This window comes from Excalfactoria chinensis, chromosome 3 (genome assembly GCF_039878825.1).
Source record: "Excalfactoria chinensis isolate bCotChi1 chromosome 3, bCotChi1.hap2, whole genome shotgun sequence".
Taxonomy (NCBI): domain Eukaryota; kingdom Metazoa; phylum Chordata; class Aves; order Galliformes; family Phasianidae; genus Excalfactoria; species Excalfactoria chinensis.
In genome coordinates this window covers 52,579,076-52,606,614 of record NC_092827.1, presented here as the reverse complement: position 1 = coordinate 52,606,614, position 27,539 = coordinate 52,579,076, and the positions used below count along the sequence as shown (strand labels likewise).

Here is a 27,539-nt window from a genome sequence, read left to right as displayed (position 1 = left end):
GTACGGTATTCTGATACAATATTTTTATTTCACAGGGCTCCACATGTTCTCAGGAGATAGTTCAGGACTGATAATAGTTTGGGATACGTCTGTGAAAGGAAGTTCTCAATGCCTGTTTCAACACTGGAGAATTAATAAAGTATACAGGTTTCTTAAACTAGCACTGTAGTTTTTATGTGAAATGTTGCAAATATGGTCACTTGATTACAATTCATTTTTTTAATAAATTAACTTGTTTAACTGGAAATAACTTGTTAACAGTACAAAGTCGTGATTCATTGGCAGCATTTCTGAATTATTTCACACGTTTAATTGTGGTATATAAAACATTACAATGCTTAAGGTTTAATAATGCGATATTGACGGGTAGATGTGATTTATTCTCTAGGGAAAACAATAAAATAGACAGACACCTTTGTTAATACCTTTGAGGCCTGAGAATAACGTGTTTCCATCATCAGCTGTGTTTCAGAAGTTCGGTCAGAATAGAATTTGCCTTGTGGTTATGAAAATCTTATTGCTTAGGGATCTAGAATCAAACAATTTCCTTAGCTGAATCGAGTGAAGAGAGCAAAAAAAGAGCAATAGAAGAGAAAAAAGAATAATAATGTTTACAAACATAAGTATTAAAACACAATTCTTTTTTTTTTTTTTTTTTTTTTTCCCATCTTTCTTTAGGAAATAAAAGAAAATGATCTTAGAGGAACTCCAATAAGTCATTTGGAGGTGCATCCAAATGGAAGACGTTTATTAATCCATGCCAAAGACAGTACCCTGAGAATTACAGATCTCAGAATGTAAGTAGATTTGGGTATTAGTGTGTGCTTGCTTTTATTTTAAAAGCTACTTAGCGGGGAAATTAGATTCCATAAAACTTCTTGATATATAGTTGTGAAGAAGAAAGATGTCCTAATAATTAACATCTTTTAGAATAAAATATCTAAAAATGACTAGATTACTTAGGAGCTAAAGACAACATGAAAAATAACACCCCAATCTTCTAAAGATTGCATTCACTTTTAAGAGTGGAATCTAGGCCTAAGAATAACTTTGAAATTTTAACATTCATATATTTCTCTTAGTTTCATATTGAGTAGTGTCTGGAAAATTATTTTCATATTAAAAATGTAATGAAGATTGTCATCATATGTATTGAGTAATGCAACGATGTACATATTGTGTTTGTATTGAGCAGGTGGTGAGATTTTTTTTAAACCTAATTCTTAATTACTTTCTTATTTTAATAGTTGTGAATGTAGTGCTTTACTAACAAATTGCAAGAAATGGGGTTGACAGAATCGCTGGAGTTACTGAGGTTGGATGGGGCATGGGGAGTGTCTAATCTATCCACACTAATGAAAGAACAAGATTAGGTTGCTCAGGGCATTGTCCAGCTGTGCTTTGAAGTGCTTTGAATGTCTCCAAAGAGTAGATGTAGCATTAGCAATGTGGTCTAGTTGTAAATGGAATATCCTGTATTTCAGTTTGTGTCCATTTGCTACTCATCCTATCATTGGGTGAGACTTATAAAAGCCTAACTCATGTCAGTTACATAGAATGTTCTCCTTTGGAAAATCTTATTAAAGAATGCTCTTTGTAAATGATTCATTCTTAATTTCATGGGCTCCATTCCTCCCCTCACTGCAGAAAATCAACAGTCCCTGGTTTTCCACATGAAATTGTGCATGGGGTATACCTTTGCTGTCTGACATCATGAGAAACTATGCTTGTTATAGTGTTCATGTGTGTGTGCTCACATGGTGTACCTCCCCCAGAAACCTTGCTACTGAATGGATTGTGTGCTTGAGCAAGCTGAAGGCCTGCTAGTCCTAAAAGTGACTCTTTATCTGTTACTGTAAATGATAAACTATAATGACTGTTCTAGAAGGCTAAACTTATCCACTCAGTGAAAGCCGAAATCTGTAGATGAACTGAAATAACTTGTAGCCTTTGTAGCCTTTTTTTTTTTTTTAAGTAGATGTTGATGTCCTATCAGAACCATTTCAGAACAGTGAAGAGTTGAAGTTTCAGAGAGAAATTTGGACATGCATATTTAATCTCTATAAAGAGTTAACATGACATGCAATTGCACAATTATTTTAAGTCAATTTATCAGTAGAATACAGCATACCTTTAGCCATGTATTCCTAGTATTTCCTGTTTATCAGCTCTAGAGATCTTTGCAGGGTAAGTCAGATCAGTGAACTGATCCGGCTGAAAATCAACCTACAAAAGCAAATGATTAAAATTAATTTAAATCAGTTATCTAATCTAACTCATTTCATAGCTTCTAATACACTAGAGAAATGAGGTAGAGCCTGGGAAAATGAGGGTGGAGAGGTTAGCAGCAGGACTGCTGCTTTGACCACAGTCCGCAGTTACACTGGCTTAAATCTATCAATAAACCACAGAGTCAGATACCCAGGAACGATAACTTTGCACGTCATCATTAACTTTTCATTCCATGCATGAGAAAAGAGGGGGTGGAGGTCACAGATCAGCACAATTCACTTTGACAGCTAGTTGTTCTGGGCTGTCCTCTTTAACTTTTTTTTTTGTTGTTGTTGTTGTTTTAATCTTTTTGGATAATATTGCTGTCCTGTCACTCAGGTATGTGATCACTGTTTTGTTTCAGACATTAGGATTTCTTTCATATACAGGTTAGTTTCTCATCTTACAGAGCTATTCTAGACAACAACTCAGAAATACTGTCTTTCTGTTCACACAGCCTAAACTCTTGCTTGGGCAAATATGCTCTTGCACTGTGATCTTCAAAGCATCCAAAGCTTGCCAAATGTAATTGTATCTCAGATATGTTTATTCAGAATATTGTTAAAAGTAATGCGCCCTTCTTGTAGTATAAATCGCATTGCAGTTCTCCCAGCCTATGTTCATTGCATCTGTGGTAACCTTTTAAAAATTCTTGCTTCAAAATCTACAACACAGTGTAATTTCTTTCCCCACTTTGCACTTTCATATCTTTTCCAGCTCTGTGTCATTTTAGAGGTGGTCTCTTGCAAGCTGAGATGCTCGTTTAAATCTTATTGACAGTTCTGTGTTACGTGATTCTTACAAACTAGTTCATTTCTAGATAATTATGACTATGCTGATTCTTACTGATAAAGATTAGTACTCTTAAGTAGGAAAATGATATTAAAATATTAATAATAAAAGAATTGGTGTCTAGAATTTGTTGATTCTTCTGCTGCTTTTGTAATGAAGGAATTAATAGCCTAAAAAGTGTAAGGAGAGATGCTAGATAAATTTACACATAACTGAGTTGTAATTAAAGTCAAGAAACATAATGAAAACATTTATGGCGGAGCATTTTGGAATAATAATACTAATTTCTACATTGTCTTTGAAGCCCAGAATCAAGAAAATTTGAATACCTGTATCTGTATCTACTCTCTATATCTAAGTATATACTTTTTCTAATGAAAGACAAAGGTATACACTTTCATGTGTAATTTCAAGCTTGTTAAAAAAAGTAGGGAAAATGAAGGGTAAGTGTTTCACTCAGCAAAAAGTGAGTGCTTGCGTATTTGCTTGGGAATTACTGTGTTTTTCTGAGACAGGAAAGGATTGAGACAAGAAGTTGTCTAAAACATAAAGTATCCTCTACATTTACAAACTATTCTTTATCTTCAGCTTGGCTACAAAGAAATATATAGGTGCTACAAATTACAGAGAGAAGATTCACAGCACCTTAACACCATGTGGTACGTTTCTTTTTTCTGGAAGTGAAGATGGAAAAGCATATGTATGGAATCCAGAGACAGGTAATTATCTTATGATTTTTAAGTAAATTTGTCAAGATTAAGAGGAAAGGGTTCTGCAAGCTTTACTGAAGCATTTTTGGTATGAGGAGAAACCTTCAGTAAGATGTTCTAAAATCTTGGAACCTTAGCTCCATATTTGAAGTAGCTGTCATGAGTTTCTAAGATCTAATCCTCTAGAGGAAACAAATAGGCAGAGGTAGAATTTGTGCTATCCAGCAGGAGTGGAGCACCTTAAGGTGAGCTGCCATTCCACAGTTCACGTGTTCAGATAAGCATCTTGAAATATACATAAATGTTTTAAGTTAAATCAGTTTTTTTGTTGATTGTTTTAATTTGGTTTGGGTGGTTGTTGTGCCTTTTTTTATTTTTTTATTTTTTTTAATTTGGGAATTAAGCTTTTGTTCAACAAAATGTTTCTTATTTCCCAGGGCTGATCTAAGATTCTGAGTATGTTAGGCCTTTGGAGAATAACATTTCTTCATAAATTATTCCTCAGACTTAATTATTTTAAATAACTTTACTACTGAAATATTTTTTGAATATATCTAGATAAGAAAAGATAAAGGCTTTGTAATATTTATTGTATGAGGTAATAGCAACAAAAACCAGAAGAAGGTAACAAGCGCTCCCTAGTTTTCATGACAAAAACGTGCCTTTGATTACGATGTAAAGAATTTTTAAACAGGAAAAATACAAAATCATTTAAAACTGGAAGCTAGCCAACAGTTTCATTTTGAATTTCTTTCTATGTTTCCAATTAGATCAGTTCACATCCATGCCACTACGTAACTTTTCTCAAGTATGAGGGAGAGAGACTGTTAATATATTTTCACTTGGCTTTCACTCTTTCTTACTTAATGTACTATGTATATATTCACGTGCAATGTACACAATGTGATCATCTGAAGTGCAAATTTTATTTCAATTTTAATAATGTTTTGGTCAGTTTTCACTCCTATGGTCACTATTATCTAATTGAAATCTACAACTAAGATAGATATCACTGGTGAAATAAAAGCACAAACACATGCTGTGTAACATCACCTTTCCAGAACCTCCTTACCAGAACAGCACACTTCAGCTAACCTGATGCATCCTCTGGGGTTTTCTGTAGCTGTTGCAACAGCGCTAACCTTTCTGACTTCTTGAATAACTCAAAAGCTTGCAGTGCAATGCTTTTTTTTTTTTTTTTTTTTTTTTTTGTCTTGTGCTACGTAATACTTTTCAATAAGGAAATTGTATGAAGAGTTTATTTAAAGTGGTGGTCTCTTTTAATAAAGTAGTACATTTTAATAATACAGGGTTTAACCAGCTCAAACAGTAATGTATTCTCTATCTACTTGAACTTTTCTATCCTACAGCAATATATCATTTAAGTTGTTCAGTTGAATATTTGACTCTATAATTTAATAGCATAGAAATGAATTAGTTTACAGCTTCAGAATCATTACCTACTTGAAAAAGGTAAACAGAGTCTTTAAGTGTTTTGGCACTCTGCAAACTACTGCTGTTAGTCAGCTGTATCAAATAAATTTCCATGATACCAATAACTTTATTTCACTTCTGTAGGAGATCAGGTGGCAATATATTCTGAACTTTCCTTCACATCTCCACTTCGTGACGTTGCCTTTCATCCACATGAACATATGGTGTCATTTTGTGCCTTTGGTCAAAACCAGCCAATCCTTGTATATATTTATGATTATAAAGGTACAGTACAAACTCTCTTCATACATATATATGTAACTTTTTTTTTTCTTTAATTTTAGTTGTTATTTGCCTACTGTTTTTACTTCTTTTGACAAAAAAAAAAAAGAAATGGTCAATTGATGATAGTAAATACCCTTATCCTGGGGGATACCAAAACATGACTAGACTTAACTCTGAGCAGGAAACTAGAATAGACACCAGAAGTCTTTCTACTTCAGTGATAGATGTGTTATGGTATGTTATTGTGTGATTCTCTCAGCAGTTCACAGTATCACAGTATCACAGTATCACAGTATCATGTGAGTTGGAAGGGACCTTAGAGATCATCGAGTCCAACTCCCGGGTTTTGAGCCCTCTGTGTAGCAAAGCGGCACTTCAACCCCTTGTGCCACAGGGGGGATTCGAACCCCGAGCCACCGGTGTTGCAAGCAGCAATTCTACCACTGCGCCACCGGGGCACACAGTTCTTGGCATTTAGGCAGCATTGTGCAAATACAGTGCTCACTCAGAAAGTTATGCCTGCTTATTTCCATGGAAACTGCAGTAGATATGAAGAGCACAATAGCAGTATTCGATAGAGTGAATTCTCAGCTACAAAACACTTATGTTTCAACATAGTCACCACCATTAGCAATGCATTTTTATTACTGATGAACAAGCACCAGCATTCTGTCCTTGTGAAAATCTGCACCAGGGAAACCCACTGGTTCTCAATTACTGTGACTGTATTGTTGCTTGGAAAATGTTGCTCATGCAGTCCATCTTTCATCAGTCCAAACATATGGAAGTCAGAAGGCACCAAATCCAGGCTATACAGTGGGTGTGGTAAGACCGTCCTCTGTTGCCAAGGTTGGCAGTTTGCTCTTCAGACAGGTTATAGGGCCTGCTGTCATTGCGAGAGAAAGGTGTTGTCTTAAGCTTGATCCTTCAGCTTAGTTGGCATCACAGCGTAGCTGTCAGAGTTCATGGTTTGTCTGGGTACAAGGAAAGGATTACCCCTCTAGTATCCCGCAGGGTAATGCATATCACTTTACCCACTAATGGCTGTGTCTTGAACTTTTACTTCAATATGAAATCTGCATCACTACTCCATGGCCTACCGTTTTGACTTCTGCTTTTACTGGTGACTCCATGTCTCTCGACTGGTAATGATGCAATCCAGGAAACTGTCACCTTCCACCCAGTATTAGTTCAGTAGGTCCTGACAGACTTGCATAGGGAATACTTTCTGTTACTGTGTGATCGTGTGTGAGGCCCACATGGCATAATCTTTGCAATATTTAAAACATCTCCACCATTCTTTCCAATGTGTTGAAGCTGATCTTCAGTTCTATACGCACTTCCCTGGTTGTAATCTGCCAGTTCATAGGGATGAGTTGATCTAGGCGTTCTTCATTTCATGGTGTAACAACTGTGTCTGGCCATGCGGAATGTGGCACACACCACTTACTACCTCACTGTGCTCACATCCGCTCTTTGACAGTTGCTGAATGTTTATGGAGACCACAGAATCACTGAGGTTGGAAAAGACCTCTAAGTAGATCTTATATTCCAGTCATCCACCTACCACCAGTATTTCCTCACTAAATCATGTCCCTGAGTACCACATCTAAGCATTTCTTGAACACCTCCTAGAATGGTGTCTCAACTGTCTCACTGAGCAGCCTTTTACAGTACCTGACCACTCTTGGAGAAGAAGTTTTTCTTAATAGCAGTAGGACTAGAGATAATGGCTTCAAGTTGTGCCAGGGGAGATTCAGATTGAATGTTAGGAAAGGTAGTGGTGGTAGCTGAAAGTTTCACTACATGATTTTGGTGCTCTTCTCTAACCTTGGTGATTCTATGATTCTAATATGCAACCTGAACCTCTCCAGTGCAACTTCTGGCAATACCCTATTGCTATTCTATTGCTAGTTATTGCTAGTTATTGCTAGTTCTATTGCTAGTTATTGCGGAGAACAGGCCAACACCTCACCACAGCCTCCTTTCAGATAATTGTAGAGAGCATTAATGTAACTCCTGAGCCTCATCCTCTTCAGACTAAACAATCCCAGTTGCCTCAGCCACTCCTCTTAAGACTTGTGCTCCAGATCTCTCACCAGCATTGTTGCCCTTCTCTGTATGCACTCCAGGGCCCCAATGTCTTTCCTTTAGTGAGGGGTGCAAAACTGAATACAGTATTTGAGGTGCAGCCTCACCGAAGCCAAGTACAGGAGGATCACAGAATCGTACAGGTTGTAAGGGACCTCCAGAGATCAAGTCCAGTCCCCCTGCCAAAGCAGGTTCCCTACACCAGGTCAGACAGGTAGGCGTCCAGGCAGGTCTTGAATATCTTTAGAGAAGGAGACTCCACAACCCCCCTGGGCAGCCTATTCCAGTGCTCCGTCACCCTCACCGTAAAGAAGTTCTTGCACACATTCATGCAGAACTTCCTATGCTCCAGTTTCTGTCCGTTTCCCCTTGTCCTGTCTCCACACACTGCTGAAAAGAGTCTGGCCTCACCACTTTGCCCTCCACACCTCAGATATATATAGACTTGAATCAGGTCCCCTCTCAGTCTTCTCTCAAGGCTAAACAGAACCAGTTTACTTAGCCTTTCTTCATAGGAGAGATGCTCCAGGCCCTTCAATATCTTTGTGGCCCTCTACTGGACTCTTTCCAAAAGATCCCTGTCTTTTTTTGTACTGGGGAGCCCAGAACTGGGCATAGTACTCCAGATGAGGCCTTACCAGGGCAGGTGGAGGATCACCTCCCTCGACCTGCTTGCCACGCTCTTTTTAATGCACCCCAGTATGCCATTGGCCTTATTGTCCACAAGGGCACACTGCTGGCTCATGGCCAACCTGTCGTCCACCAGGACACCCAGGTCCCTCTCTGCAAAACTCTCCAGCGGGTCATCCCCCAGCCTGTACTGGTGCATGCAATTATTCCTCCCTAGGTGATCACCTCTTTGCTCCTGCTGTCTACACTTTCTAATGCAAGTCAGGATGCCATTGGTTGATAAATGGCAGTGGCTGCCATTTTTTCTACGCTGAGGGATTCTATTCCACACTTTGTTTCATATACACTTCCATGTCAGACGCCATTTTGTCAGATTGCCCCTCTGTCTGTTACATGGCAACAAAATGTAACAGGATATTGGTGGGAAGGTTCAACCTCTACTGCCATACCGCCAAGATCTGCCTCTGACATTTTGGGCCAGCATAATAGAATGCGAGGCATCATTTTTGGAGCAGACTTTGTATTACTTAGAATCCCATTGTCATTATCAAGGTGGATTATGAAGTCGGAAAATAACGTTGTTCTGAGAATTAGTGAGCAGCTTAAAAGTCTCAGTATTTCATATTGACTTTGTTACTAAATAATTCTTAGTAGTTTAGAAGGTAATTATAACGAGATCATATAGATTTTTTTAATTAACGTTAAGCTTCTGATATGAATATGTGGCAGATAACATCTGTTTCCTATGGTATCTGCTTGTTAAAGAGAAGATGGTTAGAAATGTTAGCTGTGAATCTGTGGTCCACAGAACAAAATCCAGACTGTCTTTTGCAGTTTTCTCTGGTTTTGTGTTTTGTGGCTAGCTTTAGCAGTGTCACTGTTTCAATTAAGGACATAGATTCACACATCATATTAGGTTTTAATAGTAGACAAAGTGAATAAGAATTTAGCATTAAATTTTGCTTATCTTCAACAGATTTTTTGTTTGATTTGCTGTGAATGTAGGTTTATAAAGCTAATCTTGACTTTATAACTTTGCTTTTTAAATAACGTGCACTAATGAGATTACTCATATCAAATCTCACAGTTCAAGTTATTTGTCTGTTGAACCACTTGACTTTTACAGGAAAGTAAAGTGGAATGACTTTGCAGTCAGTATTTAGTGCTAAACTTCATCCTAGTGAGGAACATTCATTCTAGAGAGCAATGGAAAAATTATCGGTTGAAGGATTCCTTTAAAACAAGTTTAGTACTATTCAGTAGGCAGTGAATCTTTAAAAAGCTAATGATGTGTGTGCATGTATATTTAGAGATCACACTGATATCACACTGGTAGTTATTTGTATCATCTGACTTTAACTAAGTCACTGGTGACAGTAAGATTTTGCATAGGTTGTGGTTTTTTTCTACATTGTCTGTTACTAACTTCTTGTTCCTTTTCTGGCTGAAAGCACACACTGCTTTCAGAAGATAGTCTTACTGCTGTAGTGCTGAAAGAGTTAATCATACAGTAATACTAATTTTAGTCACTGACACAGTTTTTTCAGACTCCAACAGTATGTGTTTTACATGCACCAGAAGTTTTATAAATATCTTGGACAGAAGTTACATGTAAAATTCTGTTAACGTTTATTGGCTTGAGACCACAGTGTGAGAATTACAAAACAACAAATTATTTGTTTAAATGAGGGTGTGCACAGCTTCCATCAAAAGTATCCTGTGTTAGATGAGTCAGCTGCTTCCTAAGAAGGACTCCTGTACTTATAAATGTGTCTAATGAGGAAAATTTCAGAACAAGTAAAAAACTTACTTGAACTTATTGCAAGTTATATACTTCCTTGCTTTTGAAAATATTTTCCCACCATCAATGTTTCGTTGCAGAGAATGGCATTGTTTATCAGCAATAGCATAATATGAGTGCAGAATGAAAGGTTACCGAACAGATAAAAGAAGGGAGACATTGTGATCAGGAAGTACATGGGGAAAGTTTCACAGAATCACAGAATTGTAGGGGTTGGAAGGGACCTCTAGAGATCATCGAGTCCAACCCTCATGTCTTTTCATGTCTTTTTGAGGTTTTCCCCTTAGTACTATTAGTACAAATTCTGATGGTGTTTCACTGAAGACATGACTGGCAAAATGATGGTGGTCACTGAAATGTTTTTTTTTCTCTTGACAATGTAAGTCTTCACCTAACACTTTAATATTGTTTTGTTTTGTTTCACAGTTGCACAACAAGAGGCTGAACTTGTAAAGGATCTCAGCTCATCACTTAGCACAGCTGCACCAAGGGGACCACAAATGATTAGCAGTTTTTCTGAAATTCCTATGCAAAAAAGTTCAGTGATGTCTCCTGCAGATCAGTTTGTCAGTGTTGCAAGAACATCAATGCGAATGCAAAAGCTGAAGCAAAAACTTGATTCTGTAATGGTAAGTCAAACTTGATTCTGTAATGGTAAGTCAATTTTTTCTATTTTCCAGGAGTATGCAGTTTTCTCAGACAAAGTTCATATTCTTGGAGTAGTTTATGTAGCAAACATATGTGCATAGTCTCGAGATCTCTTCAGAAATGAACACATATTTCTGTAATGTTAGTGCACCTGTGACTAACTCTTTAGAAAAAATCAATCACATAAAGCTTAGTACCTGAGGTTTTTTTTTAATCAATTACTGGTGGTAAGGAATTGATTTTTTTCAGTGTCCATTGCCATTCATACTATCTACTCTCTAGATCATTATAGCCAAGCTTTAGAAAGGTTATTGGTTGGTGGTAGTTATTTCTTTTTATTTATTCACCTATAAAACTGTGTTTGGCCTAAGAGGCAAGGAGTTTCATGTCAGAGGACTGACTGTAGGGCTCAGCTATGTAGAGATGAACTGCCTTCTGTTGGACACAGCCATTTCCAGCCAGCTCCAAAAAAGGCAGTATGGACTCACTTGCAGTGAAACTGAAAATGATCTGAAAGGCATATGATACATCTAGAAAAACATAGTAAAGGAAATATTTAGTTGCAAGGGGCAGGAGACCGCAGCAGAGAAGGTGCAAAGAGAGGCACATGAGGAGGCATGCTTAGAAACAGGAGCTGAGGAGGCACAAAGGAGATGGAGATGAGGAAGAAACACAGAACCATACACAAATGGAGCAACAGAACAAGAAGGAAGAGGCACAAAGGGAAGTGCGGGAGAGGATGTGTGAGGACACAAAAGAAAAGATAGGAGGAGGTACATCAATAAAAGAACTGCAACCCCTGAGAAATCCCTGCTGGAGCAGGTACAACTTCTGAGGTGACTTTGGCCTATAGAGGACCCACACCAAAGCCTTTGAAAAGGGTAAGAAACAGTGAGAAACCAATAAAACCTACTAGGCATTAACGCATCTCCTACACCATCCAATGCTTTACCAAGCAGAATAAGTATAACACAGCATTAAAACAAGCCATCTAGAAACTGCAAAAAGGGAAGAAGAGGTGTTTCAAATGAAGCTGAGGCAGATAAAGAGGAAGAAGAGATATTTTCTTTCAGTATTTTTTTTATTTTCTTGCTTGTTTCTTGGTATCTGAATTGACAATTAAAAGATTTTGTAATTGGCAATCAATTCAATTAAGCAAAATTCACCAACTTGAGACTAGCTCACTTTTGACAAGAATGCAGAATATTTCAGAACCATGCAGTTGTAATTAATATTCACAATTACATGAACTACATTTGGTTTTCCACATATTATTTTTCATTTTAAGTACTTTTGAGTGCATGTTGATTTTTAGGTAGCCTTAGGCTTTGTCTGCATTAATAATAATGAAGCAGAAACATACAGGTGATTAGGTTAAAGCACTTGTTACTGAGGATTGTGTAGCTTCTCTCATCAAATCTTAGGGGTTTTGGTAGGATTATGTCTAGTCTTGTTCTCTGGCCTGTACATCCCTATTATGCTTGTGTTTTGAAATTACCCAAAGGAGAGCTATCTCAGCCCTGACCAGATTTCTGGACTGCAGTCTCCTGGTGAACCTCGTTATTAAATCCAATACTAGGGCATGGCTAATGTTAGCATGTGACTGCTATCTGTACATCTGGCCACACATAAGGAAGCAAGCCTTGTTTATTTTTCGCTTAGTTCTTCCTCTTCAAGTGAGCCGTAGTGCTTTGAAGTTGATTATGAGACAATGAGAGACATAGTATGGAGATAACTGAGCATCTAACTTTGCATTTGGGAAGAGTTCTGTGGGAAGATTTCCAAGGAGAAAAGATTTCTTGCTCTTCTGCATGTTTTCATCTGAGGAAGAAGATGTGGATAATAAATTTCTTGGAGGTTTTTTTGTTTTTGTTGCAGCTGTTTGATCCAAAGATTTTGTGGGAGACAAATCTGTTTTAGTAGAGTCATGTAACCGTTAGACTATAGTATGATGATTGTGAGACATTAGTTTTGGTTTCTCTAGAATACACTGAGATCTTCTGACAAGAATTTTGCACTACATGTTTTCTGTAGTTAGATGAAATGGTGTAAACTTACTCTGTGTTTAAGAGAATGACTTTCAGCCACTATCATTTGGCAATCCTAACTCCCATTTATAAATGAAAGACCAGTTCATCCTGAACAAGTCCACTGAGAGCAGAATCATGATCAAAGACTTGGACAGCATCCTCCAAGCCCTCTGCTCATGGATCATATATAAGAGAGATTTTGGAAAGGTCATCTGAGCCCTTTCACTGTATGGGTTTCTAAACAGTGAAGGATGGCATTCAAAAAAGTCCACATCCAGTCTGATGTCTGTCCCTGAGCAATGTTGTTTAATAAAACTTGGAGACCTTCCTTGCAGAGATTTATGAACAACTGAGGTCTTGGGTAGAAATTTCAAAAGGACCTGTGATGCTCATATTTTCATCAGTCTAGCATGATAATCAGTAGGGACCTCCTTTCCAGTGGAAGACAGGACTATTTATTGTATGCACCTGTGGTGCCCATTAGCCTTGTTAGGAATCTGAATATCTTCTGGGCTGGTGAGTAAGGAAGCTCTACTTGTGCTAAAGTAGAACCTGGATACATGCAGCACTTCATTCTTTTAACATAACAATTGTCTAGGTCTTCCATTAGGTAGAAACAGTGAAAGAACTGATTATTTACCTTTATGATTTATCAGCAATTGCAGTAATACTGCAAATCTTTCCTGACTTTTAAATCTTGTTGTATCCAATAGAGGCCAACCCCTGCCTTGCCATCAGGCAGTTGTAGAGAGCAATAAGGACTCCTCTGAGACCCCTGTTCTCCAGATTAATCATTCCCAGAAATGGTGATGAAAGATGATCAACATGACAAACAACCACAGCCTTTTAAAGCTTTATGCCCCAGCCAGATAAGTAGAAACCACTCCAACATGTACTTGTGTGCATGTTCTTGGAACTGTGGATACAATCCTAATTTTCTTTATGTGCTGCTGTTACCATATAATTGGTCTCTGCAGCACTGATGAAGTCATTAACAGCCCTCGTGGTAAATCTAGTGAAGACCAGTTCTGTGGTTCTGCTTGAAGTTCTGAATGCTCACCTCATCCCTTCTACCCTGTGGAGATATGTGAGTGTGCGGTATGCCTGCCTTGGTTGAAATCATTGGTATTGTTGCCAGGAGCTGTTGGAAAAGGATGTAGCTGTGAGCATGCAGAACAGAAGTCTGTAAATGATGATGTTCCCTCACGAGGATTTTTTTAAGTTATAAGAACAGGAATTTAACAGCAGTGAGGGACCTCTGTAGCCAGGACACAGATGTGTTCCCAAAAAATCCTAGCTTTTCTCCTAAGTCTTCCAAAACCAGCCATCATCTTTTGGACTTTATCCTGCTTTTGTCACTGTTCTTCTTATATTTAGTGATAGTCCTGAAATGAGCAGTTTGACAGTACCACTGCCATAATATTGTTGTGCTGACAGAGGTGTTTTGAATATTTAGCATAAATTGTTGAGCAGTGTTGTTTCCTTGGTTAGGTAGCACTACTCTGGATGATTGAAGAGGTACATTACTACCAGGTGAAACAAGCAGTTAAAGAAGAGCAGTACTGGAAAGAAAAGCCTTAGCACAAAGAACATCAACAGATGGAAGGGCTCGTAAGGAGGTTAAAAGGATAGTAAACAAGAGAAATCCAGTTCTTGTAGACTAGAACCACTCTGCAGTGCGAGGCATGCACAGTAGGTGAGAATGACTCTCATGCACTCATAAGGTGCACTATTTCTTCAAGTTAAAGATAGTAATGTAGATGCAATTTTAGTTTTACTTTCTTGGAAAGTAGTAATGCACGTAGACTAGAAGACTGCTCAATTCTGCTATGCATGGGAACATTTTATGTGATTTTTCAGTGAATTGCACGTGGTGCTTCTGCCTTGACTTGCAGGCAGGGCGTAGGAGGAATGTCTTCCTTTTCTTTGGAAATTTGCAAAAGGTTTGCTAAGTAATTGTAGTAGATTACTTTAAAATATTTTGTAATCAGTCTTCCACTTAAAGGTTTGTTAAAGCAGTCCAGTCTGCACAACTTGGATAAAATAATACAGTGACTGTTCCTTTTTTAAGACCACACAGCTTACTTACCACAGCAAAGGTTTCTTAAACCTCCAGTGCAAAGGCATGCTCAGATTATGAAACCAGTATAAACAACCAGGTAAACCCAAGTTGTTCCACGAGTAGCACAACGTATGAAACATGATTTCCTGTGGTTTTCATTTGTCTCCTTCCTGCCTGGATTTTATTGCATTTGATAGAGATTGTTGTTTACCAGCTTTTGCCAATGTTTGTGTTAATGTATAGACTTATTTGAATTCTTGTTTTCTATTCTACAATTTGCTTTCATTGAACCCATCACCTAGCACCTTCCTGTGCTCACATCCACTGTTTTGTCTCCATAAAAATTCAGCAAGCATCTGTGAATGTTAATGGATGCCATTTTTTCTGCATGAAGGACTTCAGTAACACACATTTGCTTCATACGCACTTGTGTGTCCAATGCCTTTTCTGTCAGATTGCCCCTCAGCTGCCATCTGTCACACAGCAACAATATGTAACAGAATATTGGTGGTAGGTTCAACCTCTACTGCCACTCTACCAGCATCCACCTCTAATGTCATGGGCTAATGTAATAAAATAGGAGGCATTTATTTTGGAGCAGCCCTTGTATGACTTATTTCTTCCTCAGGGAATTAATGCTAAGGTGCATTTATGTTCTCAGAAGTTTTTGATAGAAAAATGCTTAGCCAATTTTCAGACATTAAAAGATTGCATAAATGCTTTTCTTTCAGTGTTTCTATTTATGTACTTAACATTTCACTTTCACCTATCAATCAAAATGTGTGTTTATATCTTTTCATAATGAGGGTAATATATGATGTGTAAAATGAAGAGAAGTGCTTCTTGTAGAGGTAAAATATCTTAGCTGCGATTTAGTTCTCTTTTTAATTGGTCAGAAACTCCACGCAGTATCTTGAAAGAGAAAAAATCTTAATGACAACATCTGTTTATACTCCTCAGTACTAATCCTGGAATCAATTATATTTTGGCTGCCCCATCTCTTAGTATGTGAATAATTCTAAATTAAGAATGTTTGGCTTTTCCAGTCTTCTTCACAGCATATTTCTGTGTAAAAATATTATGAAAATGTTATAGAAGTGATTGCCAAAATTCTGTTACTCAGATTTTTCAGTGCAATACATGGAATTCTTTCCTATACACAGAACTACCAACAACTGTTGGTGAGTTTTTTTGGTTCTTTGACCATATTGTTATAACAGAATTCATCAAGAGAGTAGGTACTGGGAGAACATCCAGAAGCATTCTACCTCAGATTACATTTAATATATTGAACTTTGATGATTACTCTATATGACTGGATTTTGGTATGTACTATTTTCCTTTCCATGAATTTCACTTTATATAGAAAGTATGTCAGGCATGAGAAATGTGTTGCAGTCATTTTCTGGCATAAAACTATAGCCATTTAAACTGTTTTATCTGAGGTTGAATTAAGATGATGATAAGCATTTGAATGTGTGTGGATTTTGCCGATTGATCCTTTAATTTTTTTTCTAGTTTTGTCACCTTTGTTTTCGTACCATTAATGTTTGTCTAATATTAAAGAAATGTTACGCGTTAGTTTTTTCACTGCTGAACAAAAGAGACAGGGTTATCTGAGCAATGCTATGCTTATTCAAATCATATATAGAGCAGAGAAGGCTTGGCTCACTCATACTGGTAAAAGAGAACAGACTATATCTGCTCGTGCAAGCTGTCTTATTTTCACCAAAGTGTAGAGAAAGCAGCTTTTGTTAACAAGGACATTTTATGCAAGAAAAGACCATAAGCGAACACTGATTCAATTCACTTAATAACATGGTTGCCCGTTTTTTAAATTAATACTTATTGTGAGCTGAGATACTTTCCTTCAACATGTTGGGTGTGGGAGGAACGCAGTTTGTGACTCTAATACTGAGATACTGTAAATCAAGAGGAGTGTAGATGCCCCTTCCTTGGAGATGTTTGAGGCCTGGTTGGATAGGGCCATGGGCAGTCTGATCTAGTACTTCATTTAGTGGCTGACAACCCTGCCTGTGGCAAGGGGATAGGAACTTGATGTTCCTTGAGGTCCCTTCCAACAAAAGCCATTCTATGCTGATTCAGTGATATGCAAAATTAAACCTCAATGGATTTTTAATAAAGTTTTTCAAATTCCTTTTGTTTTACTGTTAACTGGAGTAAGCAATGCATTTCTTATTCAAACAAAACCAGATTAACTATAAATTTACATTCAAAAGTGCTGCTTTATTATGAGGAAATTGTCAGGTTTTTGTTTTTGTATTTTTTTCTGCTTTCTCTAAATTTGCATTACAGTTAATCTCTGGAGTAAGCAAATGGAGACTAGTTAACATAAATTAGATTACAATTTCTGTTTAAATGCTTTGTTTTAGAAGCAACGTAATGAAATGCAAAGTGGTTTGTAGAAATTCACTTTTTTTGTGGTCTAGAATAGTAGGGATGATAATGAAGTTTTCACTGGAGAAAAAAAAAGAAATAAAATCAAAAATCAACTTTTGAACATCTCTGGAAAAGCAAAGAAATCAGAAACTCTATGTAGAAAAAGATTTTATGTGGTAGGAGGCCCAGAGTCTAAGCAGATACTTTGGTAAAGGTGAATAATGCTAGGAAGGAGCTTACAAATGTCTGAGTATTTACATGATTACCTGAAACTGCATGCTCTTCTTAGGATTATGTCCTAATGGCTTTTACCATCAAATGGAGAGGAATAGGTTTGTATACATATTTGAACAGCTGTGAGTCAAAGAGTTACTAGTGTCTGTTTTCTTTAGAAGGAAGAGAAATAAAATCATAAGACAATCTTTGGGTCCATTTTGAGTAAACTGCAAGTTATGTCCATTTTCATCCCATGAAAAGGTTATCTTTTTTTTTTCTTTAACTGCTAAAGAAAAGTCATGGATTTTTATTTTTTTTTCCGGTCATATTTTTGATAGCAAGAATCAAAACCAACCTTGATTTGAGTCCACAGTTTATGTGTAGCCTACAGGGGTTTTACTGTGCTAACAGATCTAGTTTTTATTGCTGTGCTGATGCCATTGGCCAATTCTGCTATCATCACAGAATCATATGGGTTGGAAGGGACCTTCAGAGATCATTGAGTCCAACCCCCCTGCCAAAGCAGTATTTCCATGCATGTTTGTATGCTGAAGAAATACCAGTTGTCTCCAAACCAGGAAAGATCATACTCTCTGAATAGGACTGAGTGAAGCTGCATAGCATTGCCTAGACTTAACTATTTTATACCTTGAACAAAGAATTTGGTTTTCTTTGTGGCTAAAAGAAAGGAGCTTAATACTTCAAAAATTTAATTCTTAACAACAACAACAAAATCTTAAATAAGAAGGAAGAAAGATTTTATGGTAAGCCTGTAATTGAAATGCAGGAACTCTGTGGTGTTACTGAGGAATGGAATATATATAATTGCTGTGAGCTGAGATACATCTGCTACAGACAATGGCTTTGTTCATTCTGTACAAAAGTGAAAGAGTAAGAGGTGGTATAGAGCTGGACAACTTGATTTGACTTGCAAATGGGCATGTATATATGGAAATCTTGCTTGTATTGATTGGAAAGATCATAAAATTGCATCTGTATGGGGGAAAAAAAAAAGAAAAGAAAAGAAAAAAAAAAAAAAAGAAAAAAAAGGTCCATGTCGGCATGTGAAGTTTTTCAGTATTCTGTTTTTCAGTCTCTCAGAATTCACTTTTCATGTGAAAACTCGTTCTACTGAAAGTGCCTATTTGCATAATTTGCATAGAGCTCCCCAAACACAAAAAAAAAGAAGAATGCAAATCAGCTTTGTTTAAACTGGGCAAAAAATTATCTAGATATCCTCTTATTGCTACAAGAACTACACAAATGTTATAATTCTTAGTTTTAGTCAATTCAGGGTAGTATCAAACTGTGTCTTTGATAAAGCTGTGGTTTTTGCATGAAGCAAGCAAAGCCTGTTGTGAAAAATAAGTAGATTGATGGTTGGCCATCTTAGCCAACTTTGCTCATTGCTGTGAAGAAGATATTTAGCAACAGCTTCCCTCAGCATGAATTTCAAAATAAAATAAAATAAAATATATTGAAAGGTTGCTTCACTCTATTCTGTAGCCTTCTGTATCTGCTGTAGGAAAATTAATTACTCTTCATAAGACACTATACCTAGAAACGCCTATGTGAATCATTGGTTCTCTTTTTAAAGCTGAGTGATTCCTTTCTCTGTTATAATATTGTCAGTGATTTTTTTCTTTCTGGAGCTTTTAAGAGATTTAAATACTACTTGAGAGCATGGCACCGAGGTTGTAAAAACTTTTATTTTGCATCTACAGACAGGCAGTCTTATATATTTCACTTTCAGTGAACTTCCCTGCTATTAAGGGGATGAATGCATCACTCTTGTCAGATTTCTTTCATTCAAAACTGAGGTATCCAACCTTTTGGCTTGCTTTGGCCTTCCTGAGTGAAGAGGTATTATCTTGGGTTGCATGTAAAATATATAATATAGTTAATGTTTCTCATAAAAAAAGAGGGCCACTAAACCATAAAACTAGCAGATTGGACACATATAATTTAAAGCTTAGTCAAATCTCGCTTTTATAAAGGCATGGTGGGTTGGTGGGCTTTTTTTCCTTTTCCTTTTGCTTTTAAAGACTTGGAGAAGAACAATAAGCTAGATCTTATTTTGCATTTTTAAAAAGCTGGTTTTCTTAAGTCTACAAGAGCACTTTCACTTCTAATGAATGTGTCTAGTGCATTTGATTTAAAAGCATATGTAATGAGTATTTGGGCAATACAACAGGAAAATAAAGATAAATGAATTAAATGCTGTACAGGGATATTTTACACGTGTTTCATATCTCTCACGTAATATAATTCAAGCACCATAATCAAGACAGTTTTCTCCTGATTCCCTCCCCCTCCCCAGGATGAGCCAGAGAAGTAAGCATTTCTAAGAGCTAGTTTTAAATAGTTGGCATTGTTTAGTTTGGTTACCAGAGGTTGATACATTCAACCTGTCTTTATTCCCTATTGCACTGAAAACCTGGTGTAGAGAATCTGCTTTGGTAGGGGAGTTGGACTCAATGATCTTTCAGTACCTGAAGGGAACCTATATCCAGGAAGTGAGTAAACTCTTTGAAAGGGCTGATAATAGCAGGACAAGGGGAAATGGATTAAAGTTGAAAGAGGGTAGATTTAGGTTGGATGTTAGGGGGAAGTTCTTTACTAGGAGAGTGGTGAGGTCCTGGAACAGGCTGTCCAGGGAGGTTGTGGATACCCCATCCTTGGAGGTGTTCAGGGCCAGGTTGGATGGGGCCCTGGGCAACCTGATCTAGTAAATGTGGAAGTTTGGTGGCCCTGCCAGGCAGGGGGGTTGGAGCTTCATGATCCTAGAGGTCCCTTCCAACTTGGGTCATTCTGTGATTCTGTGATCTCTGGACCCCTACTATTCTGTGATTTTGTGAAATCAGTTGTTTGTTTGTTTTTCCTGTCAAAGGAATTCCAAAAAGTTATGTGAATATTCTTAACTAGAAAATACTCTTTTGTTCCATTGGTTATGGAGAAAACTATAATGTGCCCTCATCACAGAATTCATGCAAGGGACTGATCTTCTATTTTGTCTTCCTGCAGAAATACTCCCACTGGAGTTAATGGTCATTAACAGGAGATGAAATACTGGGAAACTGAGCTCAACATGTTAGCATAACAAGAATACTTTTCTGTGTTGGAGTAAAGACATAAACTAATGGTTTTCTACTGTATTTCTGTCTACCAGAGAAAACTTCATATTTTTGAAACTTAATTGCTTACATATGTAAGTTTAGCAAAAAACAGATTGGTTCTGGTTGTTGTTCTGAAGAGTTCTTGCCATTCTGCTTACATTTCACAATTGCTGTTTATTAACATTCAGTTAAATTGACTAATATCTAGATGTCCTAACGCTTTTATATCATGTCCACTGGTTGTTCTGGTTGTTCCCCATCCCTGGAGACTTTCAAGACCAGCCTGGACCAGGCTCTGGTCAGTCTGATCTAACTGCAGATGTCCCTGTTCATTGCAGGGAAGTTGGACTAGATGGCCTTCAAAGTTTCCATCCAGTTCTACAGATTGTATGATTATTTCTGACCAGTTTTGGTATATAGTCCTAAGAATTGTATGCAGTTGCTGAGAGGGTACAATTTTTATCAGGTGTTTCTTTCAGTAGAGTTAAATCCATTTTACTACATAATATCCAAATATAGTTAGATTGAGGTCTAGAGTAATAATGCAGAAGAGATAACGGATATCCTCTATGTCTTGGTCAGGTTACTCAATGTGCATTATTGGTGTTGTATTGCCTTCAACCCAGAATATCCACCAGTGGCCAAATACTCTGCCTTATTGAAACCCTTTGAACTGTTTACTATATGACAGAAATAGTACTTACACAAAATATACCGCTTCTGGAAGTAAGCCACTGACTCTCTTTGTTCTAGCTGTTTCCATTTTTTTTTAATAGAATTTAAAAGCCAATAGATTGAAAGTTCTAAAAATGTCACTGCGATATTTTGGCCCCCAAATGAAGTTTAAGAGTCTGATTAAAGATTACTGAAGTCTAAGAAAGTTCATTGCTGAAAGTAGGGTTTTAGTTGCACTAAGTGACCATACTAGACTGTGAAATGGGCTCGATTTTTGAAAGGGTTAACAGTGATGTGTTTTTTTGTTTTTTTTTTTTAAATGTAAAGTAATTCTCCCCAAAAATTTAGTATTCAAATTTGTTTTGAAGGGGAAAGTTACAAGTATTTTAAGATTACTTTCCCTCCCCTCTTGCCAGTTTACCAAAGGAAGCTAGATAAAACATTTAACAAATAGCGAAATTCTTGATTTGATTATGTGAAAACCTCTTATAGTCATGTATTTTGCATAGCCTCTATGGAATAATGTGTCGAATAAAGTTTGGGAAAGGTTTATGTGTTGTACTAGCTTCATGCATGCCAGGAAACTCTACAGCAAATCAAATTTTAACTATGTTATCTTTGTTATTATGGAAATTATGACTGCAGGTATTTTTTATGTAGCTTACTTGAAGGATGTGTTTGGTACTTTGGATAAAGTATGCTATATTGACTTGCAGAAATAAGTTTGGTGTTGGGACTGATTTAAGAGGTTTTTTTCATCTCGGACTAATATTGTGTTATCTCTTCTTAGATGTTGCATTGTTTGAGTACTGAAAAGTGAGAAGTAAATATCCTATTGTGTTTTATAACCATATATAAATATATAAATGCTGCTTAATTTTTATGCACTAAGATACAACAAGATGATAATTCAGACTTCTGTTTTTTTACTCTTTTCAGAACTTGAGAATTTATGTGTCTGAAAAAATGTAATTTGATTTGTACATCTGTCAATACTTTTTCCACAATTAAATGTTACGAAAAACCTACCCATGGAAATTGCTATTTGCCATCTGCTTGTCTTACATTTCTTCGTATATTTTAATAATGCTTTAGAATAAGTAATTATTTCTCTATTTGATGTTGCATCAAGTAACCCAGGAAATTACACTTTGGTTTCTGATTTGTCTTTCCTATTACAGACGAGCTCAAATCTCTTGCTTCCTGCTCCATCATCACTGTCGCCACACTCCAAACTAAGACTGCCAAACACTTTGAGCACTCCATTGAATCCTCTATATTCTTTCTCAGGTAAAAGCAGTGTGTTTCTTTCTTTATATGCTTACTATCTCTATTAATTGGGTCAAAACTTCTGTAATTTTTTTTTTTTCTATATAAATTTTACTTTGTAGCTCTTCCAGGGAGTGGCCAGTTTGCTAAATGTGATTATCACATCCCACCCATGAAGGGATATGTGACCAGATTGCAAACCCCTCAGTTAGACAAAGGTGAAACAGCACTCAGAGTCCAAACGCAATCATTAGTTTTAATGAGAATCTCTGCGATGCAATTATCTTAAAAGTACTGGCACTCTTATTCTGTTATCTAAGCTGTGCAGATAGACTATGCAACTTTATAGAGCCTTACATAACTTAGCAAGTTTAAAAGATGGGGGAAAAAAGGAGAAAGAGAGAGAAAGAGATGAATTGAGAAAGAGATCACCGGTCCAGGTATCAGGGTTGATCCAGTCATTGCTGGTCCTCTGTGAGAATGCTCATCCAGAACCTTACCTGAACTTCTCCTGGGAATCCTTGTATGCCTGCTAGATTTGTGTGGTCTAGGGAATCCTTGTATGCCTGCTAGATTTGTGGGTTTTGTACCTTTGGGAAAAGTAGGAAGTCTGTGGAATGGTGAATTGGAGAAAGGTAGAAGAGATTTAAAATTCTGGTAGTACAGAAAGCAATGGTTTTACTTTTGAACATAATATAGTGTATACTAAACCAGATCTGCTTATTTATGGAATGTGTTGGAAGCAGAAAACCTTATTGTTTTTTATTTTAAATGTACATGTGCACTATTTTCTTATCATAAAATAATGTGGCATCATTAACTGCCTGTAATGCAGGAACCCCTCACTTTTATCTAGTGGATGTTTGCCTCTTCCTGAGGGTTATGCTGGCTGTTACTCTCTTCTCTTCACACTTCCCTGTCACCTTTTTGCTGTGTATGTAGCGGTTTTCAAAACAAATTGCATAATTGCCATTGCAGTGGAATCCATAAAGGCAGCATGCGTAAAGTCCTGTTAGCATTCTCTTTATGTACCTGCTGTATGTTCTTGTTCTATTAATGCTGCAGTTGCATCTTGAGATATGAACAGTATAGTAGCCTGGATACATGCAGGACTTTATTCTTTTAACATAACAACTGTCTAGGTCATCTATTAGGTAGAAACAATGGAAGAACTGATTATTTAATTTTGTGATTTATCAGCAATAGCAGTAATACTACATGTCTTTCCTGACTTTTAAATCTTGTCATAACCAATTGAGGTCAATCCCTGCCTCGCTATCAGGCAGTTGTAGAGAGCATTAAGGACTCCTCTGAGCCTTCTCTTCTCCAGACTAATCTATCCTAGTCCCCTCAGTGACTCCCCATAAGACTTGTGCTCCAGATCGTTCACCAGCTGTGTAGTCCTTCTTTGGACATGCTCCGGTGCCTTAATGTTTTTCTTGTAGTGGGGGGCCCAAAATTGTACATAACACTTCAGGTGCAGCATCACCAATGCCGAGTACAGAAGCAGGTGTTGGAAAAGCTACTACAGGAATAATTGTCTTGTGGCAGCCAAGCATTCATAGTGGTATCACTTTTTGATCCTTTAATGTCAGCTCTCCCTATCATTGCAAAGCAAAATTCACCAAGCACTGTACTATACACCCACTAATAGGGAAGTTGAGTTGCACTTAAAACGTCATGAGACAGGTTAATTTTACCCTTTTGATGAAACAAGTTGGAAGTTGCAAAAGCTCTATCTTTCAATTATCAGACTACTGATGTTAAAATCTCTGCTGTTTTTGTTTGCCTTGCCTCCTTAATATTTTAAGCATCTTTGGACAGTGAAGTCACTTTCTTACACACAAAGAAATGGTTTTATGGATGTGTGGTATACCATGAGAGAACTGGCTTGCATTTGTTGGCTGTATTCAGCAGTGTCTCTTCAGTAACTCTCACTGTATTCAGGGCTTGTTTTCTGGAATAAATTTTATGTTATAGGTAATTATAATTAGCAGTGACCGTAATGGTTAACTATGTGGGAGACTCAACTATAAGTATTGCATAGATCCTTTCAGTAAAAATTTGACTTCAAAAACCAGTTAATTAAAATTGCTCTTAAAAATTAATTACATTATGTGCTAGAAACGTGATGGTTCTTGTATCTTGAAAAAATATCAAAAACAAAAAACTTAATGCTTTGGCAAGGTTGAGAATAATTAGAAATTTTCTCCCCATTAACACAACTGACAGTCAAAGGTGTTTTCCACCTATGTAAAGCAAAAGCTTCAAAGTGGTCTTGCTCATTCTCTGTAGATGTAAGAAAAACTGACTTTGCATTTAAACACAGAATCACAGAATCACCAAGGTTGGAAAAGACCTAAAAGATCATCCAGTCCAACCGTTCACCTATTACCAATAGCTCCCACTAAACCATGTCCCTCAGCACAACATCCAAACATTCCTTGGACACCCCCAGGGTCGGTGACTCCACCACCTCCCTGGGCAGTCCATTCCACTGCCTGACCACCCTTTCTGAGAAGTAAATCCTCCATTGTATTTGATAGACTGTTCAAAATTACTCTTTTTGGTCACAACAAGATAGTGAATTTCTGCTTTGGACATGAAAGAGTATGTATGCATCAACTAAAGACTTTAAAATACAGTTTTGTAGAAGTAGATATAAATAAAGTACAGCAAGTAACAAAATTCACGTTTTTGTGGAGTCACTGAAGTATCTAAAGTTATATCCTCATAGGTATGTTATTATCACACTTTATTTTATTTTAATGTTTTGTATTTCCTTCCCAACACTGTAACATCTGCCCAAGGATGTTGTGGATGCCCCATCCCTGGAGACATTCAAGTCCAGGTTCAGTGTGGCTCTGGGCGGCTTGGTCTGATGGTTGGTGACCCTGCCTGTGGCTGGGGGGTTGAAACTACATGCTCGTTGTGGTCCTTTTCAACCCAGGCCATTCTATGATTCAGTGCTACCATTACAGTGCCTGGAGACTAATGATTTATTTTTGTTTGGGGGAATATTTTTCTTACTTAAAGCATAACTCTGTGAAGCAGGGATGTATATAGAAAACAGGTTCAGTGTGGCCTTGCTCGTCGTATCTCCTAGGAAGAAACGATTGGGAAAAAAAGACTTATAGAAATTATCATTGAAAATGTATCAAATGAACAGTGAATTCAGTATTACTATTAGAGTATCACAGTACCACAGTATCATAGTATCGTGCAAGTCGAAAGGGACCTTAGAGATCATCGAGTCCAACTCCCAGGATTCAAGCCTTCTGTGTAGCAGAGCGGCACTTAAGAGTAGCTTACTTCTCTAAGGTGAAAGTAAACAGCAGTAAATTATCCTAAAGAGACTAAGATATATATATATATATATATATATATATATATATATATATATATATATATTTGTATTTTATCAGATTTTATAGTAGGAATAAGTTCTCTCTCTCTCACTCTTTTTTTTTTTTTTTTTTTTTTTTTAAGTAGTGTGTATAAAAGACTTACTGTGGAGAAGGTAAAGTTAACAAAGAACTCACAGTTTTGAAAAAATCTGAATGTATGCATTCCTTGTTGAATTTCAGTGTGCACTGCTTTAGTAGTTCACTGCAAAGATTCATCTAGATCCACTGTGGTGGAGAACAGTGCATAAGCCTGCAGGGTTGTACAGGTTGGAGCTATGGAAATGGAAATGGAAATGGTATAGCAGTTTGCCATAATGTCTAAGTTCAATTCAAAGAAATTTTGAGTTGCACTGAGATCCTTCACTTCAGTCCTGCATCTTAAAATCATGGCAGGGTCATCCTGTGGTGAAGACTACATATACATACCCAGTAGTGCGGTTACTGGACTGTTTCTATTTCAATGGGTTTGAATGCAATGCAGGATGCTAGGATCAAACAGGTAATGATGGAAAATATTTTTCATTTTTTTCATACATTAGAATGCTTACAAAAGGGAAGCAGATAATGTTTAAGAAAAGAGTGAAATGAGTTATATTTACACAAAAGTTTTAGTATTTTTCCCCCTAGTGGTCTTATATTTTTTTTATCTTCTCCTATTTATTCTTAGTACTTCAAAAAGAGATCTGCAAGCTTCCTTTTCACCATGGAATGATCGTAACGTTACTTTAAATGCACAAACTTTATGGATGAAAATAACTATTATGAGAAACATCAGAAAACAAGCACTTGAATAAATCTTATTTTATTCTCTAGGTTTTTACCTGTTTTTTTGTTTTCTCCTAACAAGCAAAGATAATGTCTTCAAATTCAATGCAAGGCTGTATTTTAATTGTAGAGCACTGCAAAGTTTTGGATTCAATTGCTAGAATTTCTCTTTATTCTCAAAAGAAGATAAGAACTGAGTAGAGACAAAGTGCCAGCTAAATGCACACATCAGATTTTCAGCAGAGGTGAACTGAGATATCTACACTGAAGCCAGGTAAAAACAAAGCAGAACATTAAGTCTAAAATGTTTATTATGTATGTCTACGTGTTAATTTGAATGGGAGTTCCCATGTGGAAAATGGTTCATTTTAATGTGTTCTTATCTCACCTTGCATTTAGGGACAAGATATTAAAGAGAACAGAGTAAGAGAAGATTATTTTTCAAATTGAGGAGTACCAGGATAGAGCCGCATTTTTGCCATGGCTCAGAAAATTCTGAAGGGAAAGGAACTTCACAGGTCTCTGAAGCCCCCTCATACTGTGCCTCCACTATCAGTTGCCAGTGACAGAGTTTTGACCCAAGGCACTAAGACAGGACATTAACTTAAAATAAAAGAGCTGAGTGCTTACTTTTATAAAAGCAATAGTAAAAAATCTTTTTGTAATTTGAAAACAAAAGGTGTATAAATAGATTCATCAAACCACAAAAATGTTCCAATAGAATAGTAAAGACACAGAGACAAAACCATTAACATTAATGACATTCTAGTTCTTCAGTTTTGAGAGGTTGGTTATCCAGTTTCCTCTATCTGATTGATAAGATGTTATAAATGTCAGAAGAGTTTGTATTTTCTAGTTAAACTTGCAAGAATTGTTTATAGTGAGATCAAAGATACACATGTTCCTTTATTATATGTTCTTTTTCATGTTTCTTCTA

At 36.9% G+C, this 27,539-nt stretch overlaps 1 protein-coding gene across 3 annotated transcripts in view; it reads left to right on the top strand.

The window, feature by feature from the left end:
* Window positions 1-27,539, top strand: part of AHI1 (Abelson helper integration site 1) — an 87,551-nt gene that overhangs the window by 24,019 nt on the left and 35,993 nt on the right. For all 3 annotated transcript variants that reach the window (XR_011903060.1, XM_072331692.1, XM_072331693.1), the window contains exons 14-19: window positions 36-139; window positions 679-797; window positions 3,652-3,782; window positions 5,352-5,492; window positions 10,441-10,643; window positions 22,343-22,451. Coding sequence is in view for 2 of the 3 variants with exons in the window: in XM_072331692.1 (XP_072187793.1) it covers window positions 36-139; window positions 679-797; window positions 3,652-3,782; window positions 5,352-5,492; window positions 10,441-10,643; window positions 22,343-22,451 (807 nt within the window). In the remaining variant the exon portion in view is untranslated. The remainder of the gene's footprint in view (window positions 1-35; window positions 140-678; window positions 798-3,651; window positions 3,783-5,351; window positions 5,493-10,440; window positions 10,644-22,342; window positions 22,452-27,539) is intronic.